At 44.6% G+C, this 19226-nt stretch overlaps 1 protein-coding gene across 1 annotated transcript in view; it reads right to left on the minus strand.

Moving 5' to 3' along the window:
* RGS6 (regulator of G protein signaling 6) overlaps positions 1-19226 on the minus strand; it is a 245645-nt gene that overhangs the window by 31868 nt on the left and 194551 nt on the right. Inside the window, exons 13-15 of the mRNA XM_030949741.1 lie at positions 18562-18672; positions 15155-15280; positions 7128-7314 (exon numbers count right to left, since the gene is read on the minus strand). Coding sequence (XP_030805601.1) covers positions 7128-7314; positions 15155-15280; positions 18562-18672 — 424 coding nt within the window. The remainder of the gene's footprint in view (positions 1-7127; positions 7315-15154; positions 15281-18561; positions 18673-19226) is intronic.

A 19226-nucleotide genomic window follows, 5' to 3' on the forward strand; every position in this document is an offset into this window, starting at 1 on the left:
TGATGAGACAACTGGTTTGCTTCATATCTTCAAACACAAATGTGAGGGCAGAGCTGTTGAGGCTCCATGGCAGACACAGTGCAGAGGACTAGAGGCAAAGGGCTGTTCATTGCTGTGCAGTTAAGGGGTCAGCCTGGTACTGCAGGAGGATTTAGTCCTAAATATAGCAAGGGCTATCCTGGGAGACAAGAGTGGGCTGCCGGGAGTCTAACGCCATATGAGCAGCTTTAGGTTTTGAGAACAATGATCATGGCTAAGAGGCTGATTCTCTCAATATGGGCCAAATCCTGGCTACTGGCAAAAAGCCAAGTGAAAAGGTTTTCCCTGGGAGGAGGAGACAACCTTCTGTAGCATTCAGGAGACTGGCATTTCTTTTCCAAACAATACAATAGGTAGGAGTTGCAGCAATGAAGATGAGGTTTTTCCCTCCTGTACATGCTGTGGTACAGCTATGAGGTGTAACTAGTTAATCTTTTGGTCAACACCTTGACACCTGCAGGCTGTCAGCAACTTCCTTCATGCAAAATCCTGCCAAAAAGCTGAATTGTGCCAAGGAGAGGAACATGCAGAACCCCTCACACAGCAGAAGGAAATTATATTTCAGTGGGACATTCTGTTCCATAGGAGATGGTGATAGAGCAGGATACAGCCCCACAGAAACAAGCAGAACACAGCTTCTGAGTAAAGGTGCCTATGGTGAGATAGGGAACACCAACCCTGCTTGGATGCCTACCTAGAGAACAAGTACTGGACAGATAAACAGTTTTCCATGCCTCATCAGCATTTTGACTGTACAATATCTGCTGCTATGACATCTTGGGCTGCCATTAAGTGGTTGAACTCAAGATCTCAGAGTCCAAATGTATGTTGAAATCTTTTAACTGTTTGCCAGCAAACCCCATATTGACAGCCCACATTCATACCTGCTGTGGGCTGAGCAGGGATATGAAATGCATTGCTGATAGATCTTCCCAGGGATTTTTTCTTAAATTTTTAATTAGGAGTGTGAACACTCAGAAAGGTAACAAGCCCTTTAAAAAATTAAAGACCACGGCGTTCCTGCAGTGCATGGGTTTAGCAGGAAGAGACCATAACCTCAAAGTCCATGAGAAATGGACTCCTGGAGTTCTGGCTTCTTGATTAGATGAAAGGACACACTTGCAAGCACTTTCACTCCCTATTTGGGAGAAAAGAAACAGTATCAGCAGCTTCTTGACCTTCACATGAAGAGGAAATTCTCTTGCTCTGGATCTGACGTGCGGTTGTTTCTTGCTTTCAAGAAGCACATTGCACACTACTGACACAAGAGTCCCAGAGTCTGAGTGCTGAATTCAATTTTTGAGCAAGCTAGAGACTTTCCCATGTAATCCATCTAAAGGTATTTTTTGGAGGTATGAAATGTCTGGCACTGAGGCACTGTTAATACTCATGCATGTACTTTTAGACAACTTGGCAGGATCAGCACCCTGAATAACAGGCAGACTATTGTCCTGTGGGAATATGCTGACTGTTCTTGTTACCCCTTTTCCATGATCTTTCATTTGAAGAGATCTGTTGCCTTCTGTCACTGTGTCTGCAAGGAGAGGGGTCAGTTGTGACTTTTTCCTGGCCCTTTTTCTGCTCGGATGTGACAGAAGGACATTAGCTTAGACAGTAGTTTGATCCCTGATGCCTTCAGAGACAGAAAGGGAACAGCAAGACAAAGGCTGGATGGTAGATGTTAACATGACTGCTAAACTACAAATTAAAATGGAAGGCAGAAGATAAAAGAAGTACTTTCTGATGTGTGGCACATACGTACATTAAAAAAAAAACTCCCAACAAAGCAAAACAGGAAAATAACAGCACAGAGTATCTGCTCCTATATAAACCTCTGCTTCAAGTTTTTTGTTTCCTGCTTTGCACAGCACCAGGCACAGCAGCATAAGCCTCCACCATCCCCTTATATTTTTGCTTTAGACATCTAACTACTTTTCTGGCTGTATTTGTGGGGCTCTTGATTTTAGATTCCTTTGTAGGCTGTTTTGTGAAATCCACGAGGGCAGGAGCTTGCACTTTTGCTTCTAATTGTAATAAACACACAACAGTGAGACTCTGCGTGTTTTCTGCAGTCACCATAACCCAAATACAAGGAAGAGAACCAGAGTGCAGTGAAAAGAACAATTTTTTCCTCCAGTCCCACAGAATCAAAGCCAAAGAAGGAGAAGGGAATAAAGGTCAAGTCCTTGTGCAGTCCCTAACCTCCACAGGAAGGTGCAGGCTGTCAAAAGTCCCCAGGACCTCTGGGGCTGATGTCATGTACTGTGATGTCATGTAGCAGTGCTTTCAATTCCCCACAGCACAGGCTCAATGTCTCTGAGCAGCACTGGTTCAGGTGGACTTGATCCCCTCTTAGAGGCAGAGCACCTTGGTCTGCCCTGTGTCCCCTTGCTGGCTGCCTGCACTGCTAACCAACACTTAGTCACTGTCCTTTACACGCATGCACATAACCTGGGTGACTGCACAAAACTTTAAGAAAATAGGAATAATGCTTCTTCAAGTTCTTACATGAAAGATGATACAGATACACAATGAATGATTATATTCACATCTTCCTTCCATGCTATGATTTTGCTTCAGACCTACAAAAGGAATTCTCTGTGCCCACTGAATAGACACCAGGACTTTCACATCCTGTGCATGCTTGAAAACACAAAGTTAGGAGAAGTCCTCCCTCCTTTTCCCTTCTTGGTAAAAAATAACATTTCACTTCTAAGAGATCCTTGCTTAAACTCGTGAGTTTGGTTTTGAATTCAACAGGATCCTGTCAAATTCTCTCAGCACCTTGAGCTTCCTGATACAACCAGAATGTGAACTGATGACCGACCACAGATGAATCCTGCAAGGACTTGTATCTCTGTCACAATCCAGAACAAACTGAACTACACATGAGGCAGCTGAGAGCAAGAACTGGGCTCAGATCTCAAGATTAGATTTAAGGAAGAAAGTTCGTACAATGAAGATAATGAAACTCTGGCCAAGATTGTCCAGAGAGGTGGTGGATTCCCTATCTCTGGAAACATTCAAGGTCAAGTTGAACAGGGCTCTGAGAAACCTGATCTAGTTAAAGATCTACCCTGCTCATTTCAAGGGAGCTGGACTAGATGAACTTTAAAGGTGCCTTCTGTCCCAAATTATTCTATGTTTCAAATCTGGGACAGGTGCATTTCTGGTTTGAGCTGCCTGGAATTTAGCATTATGGTCTAAATGTGCTCTGCAATTAGCCAAGGATCTGAAAAGAACAGTTAAAATTCCTAACAGAGCCTGGAATAGAACTGAATTTCCCAGAATTATCTTCATAGAAACAACAGCTGGTTAGTTCAGGTAAATGAATGTCAATCTAATAATCTATTTCTATTTTATTTATTAAAGAGTAAAAATAAACAAAGAAAACGGGAAAGGAATTCCAAAGCCAACTGTGTGGCTTACCTGACTCTGGTACACCTAGCTCTGAAGTCTACTAGTAAATGTAGACTGAATGACCCTACAAACATTACTGTGAAGAAACACAATGCATCCTGGTGATACTAGTTCCCAACACCAAGGGAGAGAGGAAGGATTAAAGATTTTCTGAAGGCAGAAAGACGTTTCAGAGGAGGCAAGGAGATGCTTGATGGGGGTAGGGGAAGAATGGTTAAAAAACTAATAACATGTACAGATAAGCCATAATTGTCACACTCACAGCTCTGTGCTCCCAGGTAAAGATGAATTACTTTGGCTGTCAGCAGCTTCATTAGCCAAAAGAGGCCATTCAGATGGACCCAAACCTATTTGCTTTCCAGAGCTGGCGGTGCCTGCTTCATATTGCAGGGCCCCACACTGGTTGTTCAATGATGCTGATAACTCCTGTGGGAGCTTACATCCTGCTAAGTACTTCACTGTTTAATTGAACTGACCTTTCCTGACAATGCCCCTTGTATTAAAAGCTGCTTTGCTCCCCAGTGAAAATGGTTTGATAATCATAATATTTTACTCAGAGGACAGTTGTTTAAGAGCAGAAAATAATCAGCTAAATTGGTAGGCTCCCCTCTGGAGGGGCCCAGGACTAAAATGACAGAAGGTGCTGCAGAACAAGTTAGCTGGCAGAGCTGATGATGAGGACAGAGCTAGGAGCAGTGCTGGGCTGCTCAAGGACAGAGACACCAACAAACTGGACAACGGGGGAGGGGAGCACAGGCTGAGCCAGCACTGCACACCCTGCTCAGAGCTGAGATGTGCTGGCACAGCTTGAGCTGGGCACAGGGTGGGTGATGGCACCTGCAGGAGCCACAGTAGGAGGGGCAGCTCCATGCAAGCCCAGCAGTGCAGGACTGTGGAGTGCAGCAGCACTGAGGGACACAGCATGACCAGTATCTCAAGCTGAGATGGGGAAATGGCACAACACTTGTTTCTGTGGAACACGAATCCATCTCAGAGAGAGGTCTGTCTGAAATAATAAATGCACACCAAATTCAGGTTTGGTTTAGGAGCGCTTTGGGGACTGAGATTTGAAGCTGAGATTTTCTTAAACAGAGGACCCATTTGCTTTCAGACCATGACTGGCCTGGGGACAAAGAGGTTTGAAGTGAGAGGAATGTTTGCCAAAAGCCTTTTTTCTCCCTGTTTTTATCCAGGCTAGTTGCCTTACCAGATGGTTGAGCAGCATCTGGGAGAGCTCTTTGGGGCTGGGAGCCAAGGGTGTGCAAAGAAGCACATCAATGTAGACTGTTAAGCACCTGATAACAAATGATGCTTTGCTTTCAACTTCTGGTTATAAAGCATTTGCTGGCCTGAATGTGCTCTGCTACACCTTGTCTTTCCCAAGTACAGCAATGTGTCCATTTCCAGTGCTTTTTATACAGAATTGGCATTTTGTGGATCTCTCAAGCCACAGCTAGAGTGCCACATCACTTTCTCCTATTCTTCCACTGCAGGAGTATCGAACTAATTTTCTCAGATCAGCCAACACTCTTCCTTCCTCTTAGTGGCTCAGACCTGCAGGCATTCAAAGAATGTGCTGTTGAGTAAACTAAATTTTTTCTTGTTCTTTACTTACAAGGACATTTCAGTTGTTTTCCTCTTTGCGCTAAACTACTCGGGACAGGACAACACTCGTATTTTCCCCTCCCACAGAGAGTGTTTTGCTTAGCTCTATCTGGTTGAGTCCCTAGGAATGTGGGATGTGTGGGAGCTCCCATGGACACCTGGTGCCAGGGTGCTGAGATAAGGCAGCTGCTGCAGATTCATGGAGGAGAGCCTTTGCGGTGGCAGGGCTGACCTGTGAGAAACACCACAGCAGTTCCTGGGAGATTTACTGCACCCTGGGGCCATCTGCATTGGCTCCCATGAAGTGGATGTGCAAACAAAAACTTCCCTTCTCCAGGATGAGCTGGAAAAAACTCTACCAGGGCACTGCACCCTTCAGCAATGTCCTGCTTTTTCCTGCTTGTGTTAGAACACCTCAGCTATCCAGTCAAGCCATCCCAAACAGCTTGCTTGGCCTTTGGAGAGCTACCAGAAGCCCACTGCCCAAGAAGGTAACTGGGTTCACTTTCCACATTGTGCTATCCTCTCTTGAGGATTCAATAGATTCAATCTCCAAGATAACCATAGCTGGCCCTTGAAGGTCTACCTTTGCCTCATATTTCTGTGTCTATGAACCACAACAGATGAATTGAAGAGATCTGTCAGTGTAAAAATACACTGAAATAAAATCAAGCCAAGGAGCTAAAACTGCAGTCTAACTTCCAGGGCTCCAGCTTGATTTTATCAACTCTCCTTTCAATGGCAATTACATTGTGAACTGATCAGTTCAAGGCTAAATCCTCTGTGTCTTCTTCTAATTAAATACTCATCATCTAAACATTTGTCTTATTCTCAGTACTTCTACTATCAATTTCATCAATTCCCCCATTACTCACCTATCTACTTAAGCCTGCATTTTGCCATCATCGTTTTTTTCAGGTGATGCATGCGGTTCTTTTTCACTACAACTGCCAAGCAAAGAATACATCTTATCCAGAATGTCTTCACACTCCTGTATCTCTCAGCTTTAGAAAGGGCATTTAAGTTGCCTGATATTCACAGGGGACTGCCTTGAAACTTCGTGTACATTCCTTCTATGCTGGCCCCAAGGAGCAAGATTGCATTCAGGAAAATAGAGTATTTGATGCTGGTTTGAAAAATTCATTGCCTAACCTTGTAAAAGTGGTCCAAAACATCTCCCCTGAGATGAAAGTATTTTGTTAGTGGTGCATTTTGAAGAATTGCCTTTGAATGCCAATTAAAAAAATCCCCAAACCCAGGAATTCTTTTCATTTGCTGTTGGTTTTACTATATCTTGAGATAAAAATGATTATGAGGAGGATATATTTTCATTGTGTCCCTAGAATATTTGCCAAATGATCCCTTCTTCATTTTTCTTTTTTAAAAATTAGAAAATTATATTTTCACTTTCCAGAAGGTTATGCAGCTTTACCCTTGCTTATAGCAGTTTTTCTCAAATTATCTGTTTTCCTCAAGGCATTTTCTATGTACAGTTTATCTGTAAAAATTTCCCTGATAAATCTGGAGCCTTAGGAGGGAAGGATTAAGCTCACTGCATTGCCTACTGTCCTATCATTACTCTAAGGTATTGTCTGGTGGGCAGATTTCTAGCTGTGTTGGAGGGAGCTGCTCCATTTGGGGTTTGGCAGGGGGATATAATTAGGTATAAATAAACAAGATATAGAAAAAAGTGTATTAGCCAGGGTTTTGATCTGACATTGGCCATTCAGTAAATATGCCAGACTTTGATGACAGGTAGCACAGACAGACAAGCTGAACTGTATAGCACTTTTTCATCTGTGCTTTCTCTGAGACATGGCTCCAGCTTGCAGCGCCTTGCAGACTTGTACATTTTGGAACATTTGTTCCCAGAGGAGCCTTAGCCTGTTATAACAGATAGATTCAATGAAAATATTATTTACCCAGCTTGAATAGATATCCTCAAAGTTACTTCAAACTGTGCATCTCCTTTTTCTTACAAGTGAGCAGTGACAATGTGATAGTAGAATACCATATTAAAACTGAGTTTCATTAGCAGTGGTTCCATAAAACCAAAAACTAACCTGTGCATCTTCATATGTATATCTCCCTGGGTCTTTGACATTTTGGCTTGTTTTTTCATAGCTGTGGGAATCCAGGTTAATAGCACTTTGGGCCCCAGGAGCTAGAAACTCTTGCCAGATTTCTTCCACTCTTGTGGTCACATCCTGTAAAGGTCGTTTCTTGAGATCTTGGACAGCCAACCAAAACCTGTACTAAGCAAAAATTAAAAGGGCAGAGAAGAGAAAAAGAGAGAAATCTAGGTAAGATTTTGGGAATAAGCCTAGGCAGAGTCCTAAAACAGACATAGAATCTAATCCTGAATCCTATCAGAATTCACAAATGACTCTCCATGTTAGCATGATTTCAAGAGGATGTACTTTACATCAACCCCTTATATTTTGGCTAAGACCAGAACACTGACCTTAAAAAGTGATACATTCTTATTCAACTGTCCCTGCAGAAATGTCAGATTAGGTAGGCAAACAGGAAACCTCCAGAGCTATGTAGCTGGAGGAGAGGAGCAGGCTCTGCCTCTCACAGCCCCACTGCAATGTGCTGGTCATTCCTGCCTGCAGGATTGGTCATCCACAGGGGATTAAAATGAAGAACGAACTTAACATTCATATAATTTCCAGTGTGAAGTTGTAGCAATGCCACTTAGAGATTTTTTTTACTTGTAAACTGACTAGCATTCAGATGGATGCCATGAGAAAAGATGACTCTTGGCATGCCATACTCCAATTTTACAGGGATATTTTCTTGACTAGGCTATGCTTACAGACTAAAGTAAGTTCATAAACACTGAGAAGATAATCCCCTTGATGACTAAGGATGTAATCCATATCTTGATCTGTGAAAATAAAGACCACAGAATATTTTGCAAGAGTGACATGCATGTCTTTTGTCTTTTATGCTAGGAAAAAGAAAAGACATTTTGTTGGTGGTGCTAGTTTTATTTATTGCTGAAAGAGATATACTCTTTCAGGTGATTAATTCAGAAGATGCATGATGCCCAGTAGTGTTTTATTTTGGTCAACTCTGTCTTCCAGCAAGAAGGTATCCCTGAAGGTTATCTGCCCTGTGTACCTGGGCCCTGCAGCCTGGTTGAGCAAGCACAATGGTGCTCCACAGGGAGTGCTGAGGGCAATGGGGCAAACTGGTACTGAAGGCACCTTTGCAGCCACCTGCAATAGCCAGCTCTTTCCTACCCCCTGGCAAAGGTGCCCATTGTCCAGGGTGACAAGGAGGGCAGGGTTCACCTTGGCTGTCCCTGCCCTGCACTGCTCTTATACACTCTCTCTGCTGGGCAGACTGTGCAGAGGGGACAGGGAATGTCTGGGTCACTGCTTGTTCAGGGCATCTGCAAGAGCTGCACAACTTGGAAAATCCTGTGTCTCCCTTATAAACCAGTTGAACTGTAACTGAAGTCCTGATTTCTCACCCCAAATGATTCAGTCATTTCAGTGTGCTGTCACTAAGGCAAATATTCCTCCATGGTGGAAGGAGGAAGACAGAGTCTGTCCCAAACAAAAATCCCGATGGCAGTGAGGGTGGGTGAAGGAGACAGCAACCTGGTGACTCCTGTGCTGTTCTTCACTCTAGCTTCCTTAATGGCTACAGGCAGTATCTAAACACCCTGGAATCAGTGGTGTTATTGCAAACAAATGAGGCTGCTACCCCATTTAGCCTGGTATCCTACCTGCAATAGAGGCAAACAGTCATTTTGGGGGGAAAATGACATCCACACTACATGCAAGGCCAGGCTAAATCCTCCTTGCCTGTCTGCTGCTCCTTCCCGACCATCAGGGGGCCTCATGCCACAGCCCTGACTCACCCAAGCAACTTGAGATATTCCTTCCTATGGTTTTTCCATTTCCTTGACAGGCTCAGTAAAACAGACTGAGGTACACTCCAACACTACATCAGTACCTTTGGAGTTACATACTTGTGGTTCTAACAAGGTGACATTTGATTTTATGAACTGAAATAGAGTATCTGGGGTTGGTGAAGGAGCGTGCATGGTTGGTCCTCTTCCATCTTTAAGAGTTTAAGCGCACCTGATATCCTGCCTGGTCATTTGAGTAGTGACACCCCCACATATCACACGCATGCAGAGAGTAAAGGGTGGCACAGCGCAGTAATCTGATGCCGTATGTGGTTTCCGTTATTTGAAAATACTTTATCATTCAATTTCAGATGTAATAGGAACATGTGAATGCAGAAAAGGCATAGGGAGAAAAGATGCTAATCATTCCAGAGTAGCTGGGACACTTCAGACAAACATTTGGCTAGAGAGAACCTTTTCTTCTGGCTTATCTTCTGCCCCTGGAGCTGGGGAGGCGGGCTGGGAAAGCACGCTTGTGAGAGAGCTGGGAACACTGTGAAGTGACAGCTTGCCAGAACAGGAGCACCATCCATTTTAATAACTATTTGGCTCAATCTGAAAACCAACCAACCAGACCAACCTGACAGTAACAAGAACAAGCTCTTTTTACTGCAAGCAATTGTGAATTCATGCCCAAGGCTGGATGTCCTCTTCAAGGCAAAGGGGAGTTTTGTCTTGGTAAAAATTTCAAAGCTATTCACTATAGCTGGCATCTGAAAATCAAGTAACATCAAAGAGGGGTACCCAGCCCCACAGCTTCAACTCCAAGGCAAATTCTTTGCCATGAGGGATCAACCTGAAGCCAGCGCATAAGCAGGGTTTCCTATGGGATTTATAGCCTTTACAAGAGAGAAGCAAGTATTTCTACTTAGGAAAGGAGCCGACATACAATGACTGTGCTGGAAATTCTGCTCAATTATAAAGTGCAAATGCACTCCCTGAATCACTCCTGCAATTTCTGAAGCACAAGCCCAGCCCCAAGTTCACAAGGAGTCAGGAGAAAATCCTGCATTGCCTCCTCTCTTTCTGTAGTAGACAAATGTCCAGCAGACACCTTTGCACAGGGCAGGGGAGAAGGGAGATGTCCTTGTGTGTCCTCTCCACAGGTGCCCTTTAAGCAGAGCAGGACTGGCACAGGGACTGTCTGCACAGAGGGAACAGCAGCACTGATCACAGGTTCTTTGTTCTTTATAAAACAGCATGTAAGGACTGGAGAAGGCTGATAATATGGTGTCCTAAAGTGTTGTCAGTGGCAAAAACCATTTCAGCCTCATCCAGTTTGTAATTAAACTGCTGTCACTTGCAGAAGATATCCCACAATGGCATTCATCCTCCACAGCTCCCCCAAGGCACAGAGAGCTCCTGGACCTCTGTGTATGCGCTCTGCCTCCCTGCAGGGCACTGCAGAGGTGCTTGGTCACTGCTGTTCAAAGATGCCCCCCAGTGAAAAGGCTGCTGAAGAAGGACAGGGTGAGTAGCAGGGGAGTGACTGCTTCTGAGGTACACTGTAAAACAAAAATTGATTTTAAATCCTGATCAGGAGGCAAAATATGGATGACTCCAGAAACTGAGAAACAACAGTCAAGACAAGGGCAGTGTTGTATCCCCATCTTGGGGGTGGACACAATACCCCTAGCTTGACAGTGAATTCATCAAGTGAGGTCAGAATCCAAGCACAATTCTCTCCTTGCCTCAGTCGTTCCATGCCAGTATCCCATGCCCCTCCGGTCTCACATCTAACCATTCACAAACCTTCTTCCATTCACCATTAACTAACTTTGAATATCTCAGCCAGGAAATGAATGAAAGCAATTGATAAAAATCAAAATGCAGTTCAGACAGGGGCAGTATTCACATCTTTGTGTTGTTTAGTGGTAAGATCCTTGGCGCAGTGAGATTGGCATGGCCAAGACAAACAAAAATCTGTCCTTGGTGAGCGAGCTGGGGGCTGGCAGATGCTGCAAAGCTGCACGCTGGGGCACTGGGGACCTGCCAAGGAGACCGCAGTGTCGGTGGGGACAGGACAAGCGCCCCGCAGGCCTCCCCCTCCCCTCTCACGCGGTGCACGCCGGCGTCCACAGTGCAAGTCCCCCCTTCTGCTGCAATTCCTTTCAGTGCTGTGGGGCAGGACAGCCTTTGTGTCGCTGCCGCGGGGCAGGACCCGCCGGCCCCGCGCAGTGTCCGCCATGCGGCCCTGCCCGGCCCGCTGAGGGGCCCGCGCAGCGCGGGGCGACGGCGCCGCCTGCCGGCACCGCCCGGCACTGCCCGCCCCATCCCAGCACTGTCCCGCACCGCCCGGCACTGCCCCGCACCGCCCGGCACTGCCCCTGCACCGCCCGGCACTGCCCGCCCCATCCCGGCACTGTCCCGCACCGCCCGGCACTGCCCCGCACGGCCCGGCACTGCCCGCCCCATCCCGGCACTGTCCCGCACCGCCCGGCACTGCCCGCCCCATCCCGGCACTGTCCCGCACCGCCCGGCACTGCCCCGCACCGCCCGGCACTGCCCGCCCCATCCCGGCACTGTCCCGCACCGCCCGGCACTGCCCGCCCCATCCCGGCACTGCCCGCCCCATCCCGGCACTGCCCCGCACCCCCCGGCACTGCCCCGCACCGCCCGGCACTGCCCCGCACTGCCCGCCCCATCCCGGCTCTGCCCGCCCCATCCCGGCTTAGCCCTCCGGCGCTGGCACTGCCTCGGAGCTGCTGGGGGAACGTTCTTTATTTAGGGAACAGGGGCTTTTGAGCTCTCTCCACTGCCTGAATTTCACTCTTCCTGATGAAAACTGGGCGAGGGGAACCTGGCAACAAGTTTCAGCCATTAAGAGTCATGCAAGCTATAAACATTTTCTGCAGGTAGAACTCCTTTCCCGCAATCTCCATATCACATATGCTCACAAGCGATAAGGCCCAAGGTGCCTGCATCCATGCACTGCCAGTTCCACAGTACATTCCCACCAAGTGTCAGGTGTTTCCCACTGAGGTCTATAAACAGGTGTGCAGCCTCCTTTCCCTTCGGGTGAAATTCCCATGTCCCATATTCCCACTTTGTTGTTTCCAGCTGACACTCTTAAAAGTTGGGAGGGGGGTGGGAAATTCAATCCACCAGCTAAATGAGTATCTCAGCAATCTCAAGATGTCTCAGAAGGTTCCCAGGTCATAAAAAATGTATAATAACTTTCTGGTGCCCTTTCTTTTCTTATCCTTTCTTATTTATTTGGTTTTAAATTTGGCATTTTGTTAGCTATATTTTGGGTACTTCAAAAATCACCCAAGTCAAAACAAATTGTAGATGAAAGATAACAACAGAGAGGAGAAAGAAAACAGAGCAAGGAAAAGAGTTAAAATAAAAACAGAGAGAAATACCCAACTGACTGGCTTTCCTGCTCCCACATAAATAATGGACAGCCAATAAATAAGTAAGTTACAGGGCTCAGCCAAGCCCAGGAGACTGGTGGACAAGATCCTGCAAGTTTATTAGAACACAGACACACAGCTGGAAGGTGATCTAGGAGGTCATCGAGTCTAGTCTGCTGCTATCTCTGGCAGTGCCTCACCCAAGGCCCCCACCGGGACCAATTTTTCTCAGCTAGGAAGAGATGGAAATACCCCACCACCATCAGCTCTGTGATTTGGGACTCGCATCACAAGGTATGAAAGCTGAATTTGGTCCCCTTGCTGTATTACTGAATTACATTCATTTTAAGGCATTCTCAAGCACACAATTCACAAAATCTTTTATAGTGCTACCATGAATTTCTAGGTTTTCCAGCAGTAAATTTCTCAGATCTGCCTTAAATTCAACAGCTTATAGGGCTCTGGCCAGTGTTAATCCTAAAGATACTCCCAAGATCCTACTGGCACTCCCAAGAGATAATACATCCCTGCTGACACAGTTCCAAGGTGTCTGTGTAGTTCCTGGGAAGAGAGTTGAGAGAACATTAACTTTTGTTAATCTGTATGTTACTTTTCTAGCAAGGTGCTAAGTGCTGTGCTCTCAAAAGATTTCTTACACCTTCCCAGGGTTTGAGTGGGATGTGTGTCATTTTACTGTAGTTGTCTGCCATGCACTTATTTGAATCACTCTCTCCAGGTTTATGATAACAAGAGATGGGTGCTTTCTAGTGTAATTTAGGCGCTTTTAGTTTTGTTTCCACTTCAAGCCGGAACAAATCCTTCTCAGGTGATTCACTGACTCCTCTTCAGCTTCTCTCTCTAAAAGGATACTTCATAAAAAGCAAGCATGTGCTTCTGAGCTGTTGGCTTAGGTGAGGCAGATCCCAACTTTGCTGTTGAGTGTAACTTAGATTTTGCTTGCATGTGTAAGCATCCAGCAGTTGCTTTTTTTTATGGTACATACTCCTAGTGAGCATTAAGGAGCTTTCTCTGCCTCACCTGAACCCTTCTTCTCTCTAGCATCACTACTAATAATTCACTCTATTCCAGGTTTTTTCATTAATATTTCTGCTTTTGCATCCTTTTATTTAAAGCTTTAAGCAGGCTTGCTAATGTATCCAATATGAGATAATAATATCATGTAAGCCAATACCATAATGATACCATAAGAATGACAGCAAAGTTCCCATACTTAGAATGATGCCAACGTCTTCCACAAAGGAGGCAGGATTTAACCTGCCTATGCCAGCCCACTGATTTTGCCAGCTCCCTTCACTACATCTCAAAATCAAAGAGAATGTGCAGGAGCAGCTCTGGCTGACCAAGGAAGGTACAAGTTTGCCTCCTCATAATCAAACTTTCTCCATTTGTTGGAGTAGGATGAACATGGGAGACAGACGCTAGTCATAAAACCTGCTGGATTTCATTAGCACAACTCCAGATTAATTTCAGAGCACTAATTTGAAGAGTATTCTAATACAGTATATTAATTTTGCACTTCATCACTACAATTTAATTGCAAATGAGTGTTGCTGTACATAACTGCAGTAAGCATATGCAAGTTCAGTACCTGTTGAGCAATAAAATTTCAAGCTCATTTGTGTAATTAGTAACACTCCCTTGTTTTCTTACAGGTTATCTTTCAGATTTTTCAAAACAATAAAGTGCATTGAGTTTTCATTGTTTTGCTGCTGGCATGCTTTTAGTACTTCTCCTTGGATCCCTGATAAATGGGATCGTAAGTTCCAATATCATAAAAAATCACTTTCTGGGGAATTCCTCTTTCAGGTCTTGCAGGCTAGCCAACTGCACTACAGTGACAATTGTTCACATGCTTTAGTAATGTATTTTATTTTCTAAATGAAATAGAATGAAAAAACCATAACTAAAAAAGGCAGTGCAGTCAGGTTCTTATCTGCTGTAAAAAGAGAACATCAAGCCTGCTCACTACAACCAAAGGCCAAAGCTGGACTGACTTTGAGATCACTGACAGTAGATTTCCTCAGCCCAAGAGTGGGCACAGTTCTGTCAGTGAACATGCAAGCTTCTCTGGCCTTCCCTGCAAATGCTCACTCAGCCTTCTGGAACATGACTGCCCCAAAAAAAAACCCACAAGAACCTGTCCCTTTACCCATCCTTGTGCTGATACACAACCACAGCACCACTACAGCAACTCTGTAGTGTTATTCAGTAATAAAATGGGGTTTACTGGCTGTCAGCCTGATGTAGGATCATGTGCATAAATAGTAGTTTTGACTTCTTCACAACTTGAGAAGTCAGGTACTCAAGAATCCCCACACAGAGAGTCCTGTTAAGGTGAGATAAGTGGTTGGACAGTTAGCACATGCCAAAATTAAAAGTAGTTGTTGCAAACCTGACTGCAACTAAGAACTGCAAAGTTCATAGCCACATGATATCCATACTGTTTCCCTCCCACAGGCCCTGCCCACACAGAGACATGTAAATCCTATATATTGTTAGGGGGCTCAGGAGCAATGTGCTGCATCCCCTCACATGACACAAGTCTGCAAGCCCTTACATGCAGAAGATACCTGACAGCATTGGCTCTGCTAAACACTGCTTCTGAGATTACTCACATGGGTCTAGTATAGGCGTCTGTAGCAGTGCTATGGGCCAAACCCTGCCATTCTCATCTTTATTCAAATGGGTATTTTTAGCAGTTCAAGACACACCAAACATTGCATTTCACCTATGCAAGAGAATAGGATCAGGCCCATTCATTTAGTCAAGTCAGAAGAGGTTTCACCTGAGGTTTTCTGAGCTGAATTCTGATTCCAGGAAACGAAGGAACTGGTCTCGTCCTACGGGGTCCTTCAGCACCTCATCCATGGAGAAACCCCATCTTTTCACACGCTGCTGACTGGGTTCTTTGCTGTTTGGAGAGAAGGAGAAAAACAGATGGAATGTGCATCTCTGCCTGCTGTCCAAGCAGCTGCTGCTGTTTCTGCTAAGTGAAGGGAGGAAGATTATTAGATGAGATGTTGTTTTTTTCTCAAGATTTTTCAGAAATACAGGTTAGCAAATAACAAAAAAAACCCTATAAAGACTAGGATCAACATTAAAGCAACTGGAGGACTTTGAATTGTTACATCATTTGAATCATTAAAGGACGCTATTTGGGTGCTACATACATGGTGAAATAAGAGAGAATGTGAATGATATGATTTTCAGAGCAATTTCTGGTAGGTTTCATTTGGAAGAACAGCATACCATGCCTAAATGGATATACCATTTATATTAATACCATACCATTATGCACTTCTTGCATATCTCCTCAAATGTACCTTAGGATTTCTTATGCATCAAGATAGAAATTTCCCAGCAATGTTCCCTGGTTCACTGGTGAGCTCCAGAGCATCTCCTTGTGTCCCACACAGTATTGCCTGGTCATTTGGAACTGGCTTCAGATTTTCAGATCCACATTTGCATTAGAAAAGCAGTTCCACTAAGAAGCAGTGCAGGCAAAGTATCTAAAATGATTACTGGTTTGTGGTCTTTCATTTTTTAGTGCCTCTGATTTTTGCATGCCTAAGTCTCAGAAGACTAAAAAGCATCTTTCTCCTACTCTCCATGATAATCAGACTTTTATTTTGTATCTCAGCTGGGATACTGAGATTCAGAGGCACCCAAAATCACCAGTAACCTTTCTCCTTAATTATTTCTTAACACAGCCAACTTACATAAGCTGTTGTTTGAATCGCCAGATATGTTACAGAGATGCCTATGGGCAGAGGTGGTGCCTGGGAATCACAACGAGGATCCTATGAGACAGCCTGCATCAGAGCGTAATCTGGGCTCACAAAGTGTTTGAAAGCTTCTGGTGTGATGGCGTCATACTATGAGACAACCATTAGAACACAGCTCAGCTGCTCCCATGTGTGACAGCAGAGCCATTGTTAACAGTACATATCTATTAAACTATGTGTCTCCTCATGTCCACAGCGATTCCTAATCATGGAGCCTTAGGGGACAGTGGCGATCTGTGCTGAAGACAAATAAGCCAAAGGGGTAAATAAAATGCCTGCTTTCATTTTCTCTTGGTGTAAAGGCTAAGCAAAATTGATAGGCATGTCCTCATTTGAGGAGCAGCACACTTTGGATGGCTCCTCCTGCGCTCCCTCAGGAGCCAGCAGTGCTGCAGACAAAGGTGCAGATCCAGCCTACCTGTTACACGAACCAGCCTGGCCATCGGGACACAAAAGCCATGCTTGTGCAGAGCCATGCACAATCTAAGCTCAGGGAATTTCCTGCTGAATCCAGAGATCTGTACCTGCTCTTCTTGCTGCTACACAATGTTCTGGTACACACAAAAAAAAGGCCAAAGTGCTGTCTAAAACGGAATGCTTTCCATGGCATTTCCTGAGTCCTGATTGCCATGGAGGATGAACTCCAGTGCCACAGGGCTGCCCATACTCAGCAGCCAGCCTTGTCACTGGCGGTCAGAGGCTCTTTGTTTTCCTGCACAAGGGCTCTGCCCTCCTAACTGAGGAAACAGCTTTGCAGGCAACACAAGGGGATCTTGGAGATCATTTAATTATTCATGCAAGTTGCAACTAGATGCAGATGCAGTTTGTTTTTTTACAACAGAGTATAAAATGGAAATACATAGCTGTTTGTTTTTCCATCTCCCCACACTACAGTTTTCTCTTTTTCACCTGCAGGAAAATCACCTTCCTTAACTCTGAAATCATAGCAGAAGCCAAGCATTTATTTTAAATTCCTATAAGGCTGTGACATCAGGTTAATTGTATTCTTCAGGGACACAGACAGCTTTTCTGGGATTTGCAGCTACGTCAACAGATGCAGAAATAATGGATGCCTGGATTACCTTGTGGATGAGGGTTTCTACAGAGCAGTATTTTGCAAGGGCTGTATCTGGTACTAGTCCTACTAGGGAGGATGGAAAAAATGAGAGAAACTAGCTAAGAAAAAGAAACCAGATACTTAAATTATGTGAAGAGGGGCAGAGGTTAGGAAAATAATGGATTTCTGTGACTACCAGAGAAGCAGGTGAAAACAACTTTCATGTCCCAGACTACTTGGTTTTTAAATGGGGAAAAATCTTGTCCTTTTCCTGGAACACTGATTCCCTATGAATCAGTTTTCTTAGGCCAATAATATCTCTAAATTGTTATTCAAGAATACACAGGATTAGATTTGGCATTCTCTTATCAAAGATTTGCTAAAGTGAACTCCAAGTTCAGATTTGGTGTCAAATGGCAGCAACTAAACACTGGAGAAGCTGCTGAGCCCTTGCAGTTTGCCACAGGATGTGATTGAGTAGTGAAGGTAATATGGGGCACAGGATTTCCATTCAAATTTGCTGTGGGAGCTGTCAGGCATAGTGGCAGGCAGGACAATTCGAGCCCCTTTACGAGGATTGTGGATAGCCTGTGAGGGCAAGAGACAAAGACACAGGCCAGACTTCCCTTGCACCAGCATCACATGGGCAAAACATGATCTCTGCTGCACTGTTCTCCTTGTTGGTTTTGTTTGTTTCATTTTGGGTTTTTTTTGGGGGGGTGGGGGGGTCGGTTTGAGAAACTCTCTAAGGTGCAAGGCATTGAATATCCTCCAGACATTCCTCCCTCTTTCCATCTATTTGACACCATAACAGAGACAAGCCAACAGGTGAGGCCCAAACCCAACCTATTACAATTCTGAGCTGCCAAGTCTCACACATCACATGTGAGCTACACTATTCTGTGCCAAACTCACTCTGCACAGCAGCAATGGCCACCACTTATAACTCATCCCATTTTTCCAGCAGCATCTTTCATGGGATTTCATGACAAGAGCAGGGCCGGAGCATTGCAGCTGGGAAGAGCAGGCTCCAAAGGGTCAAATGAGATGTGCTGGAACAAGTTTGTCTTAGCAGCATCCTACAGCTTTAGGCTCCTAGACCTGAGTCTGTGCATGTGCTCAACAGGTATGAGAACATCGACTACCTGACTTACAAAGTCCCATACATCAAGTCATATAAAAGTGGAAGGGCTGAATAATTCACAGATACCAGTGATAAACTTTAGCTATGTTCTTGAATCTTGTAGTACAGACATACAACTTCCTTTCCAAACAGGGCAGTGTGAAGAGCATATAAACAAAATGGCAAGGCAACTCTCACATTAGTTAAAACTACCAATTAATTTTTACCTCATTTCAATGTCCCACAGTGCTGCATCATCACTTATCCAGGGATTGGAAGGCTCAGCAGGAGTTATAAAGGGGTCATATTCCACATACTGCTCTGTGTAGGCTATTAAACTGGCAGGGGAAAAAAAGGAAAAAAAAAAAGAATAAAGAAAGGGTTTGAATGCTTAGTCACATGTCAGAAAAGTACAGCTTTTCTTTTTATCCTGTTGGTTGGGGTTTTTTGGTGGTGTTTTTTTGTTTTGTTTTTGTGTGTGGTTCTTTTTATTTATAGGGATTAGTCAGTTTCTCAGCAATCACAGGAGACTCTTTTCCCAGGGATGATGCATGCAAGAATTTCTCTGCAAACACCCACCAGCTCACTGCAGTATTTTCCTCAATAGCAGCATTTTCCTCCAGCTTGTCTCTGTTGAGATGCCCCCAGAAAACCTGATGAGGCAACAACTGGATTATTATGGCAGGACTTCCCCCAGAGAGCCATGGGAGGAATATGATGTATGTGTCATCCTGTTCATTTGCTGCGTGTTACTATTGCCTCTCATCCTTTTCATTTTTGCAAACTTATGCACCCACATAAATTTATGCACTATGAGAAACTCACCTAAACAGGGTCATGGGCTGCAGCTAAGAATATGCTTAAATCTTTGGAGGATCACAGTCCTAAACAT

The sequence above is a fragment of the Camarhynchus parvulus genome, chromosome 5 (genome assembly GCF_901933205.1).
Source record: "Camarhynchus parvulus chromosome 5, STF_HiC, whole genome shotgun sequence".
Classification (NCBI taxonomy): Eukaryota; Metazoa; Chordata; class Aves; order Passeriformes; family Thraupidae; genus Camarhynchus; species Camarhynchus parvulus.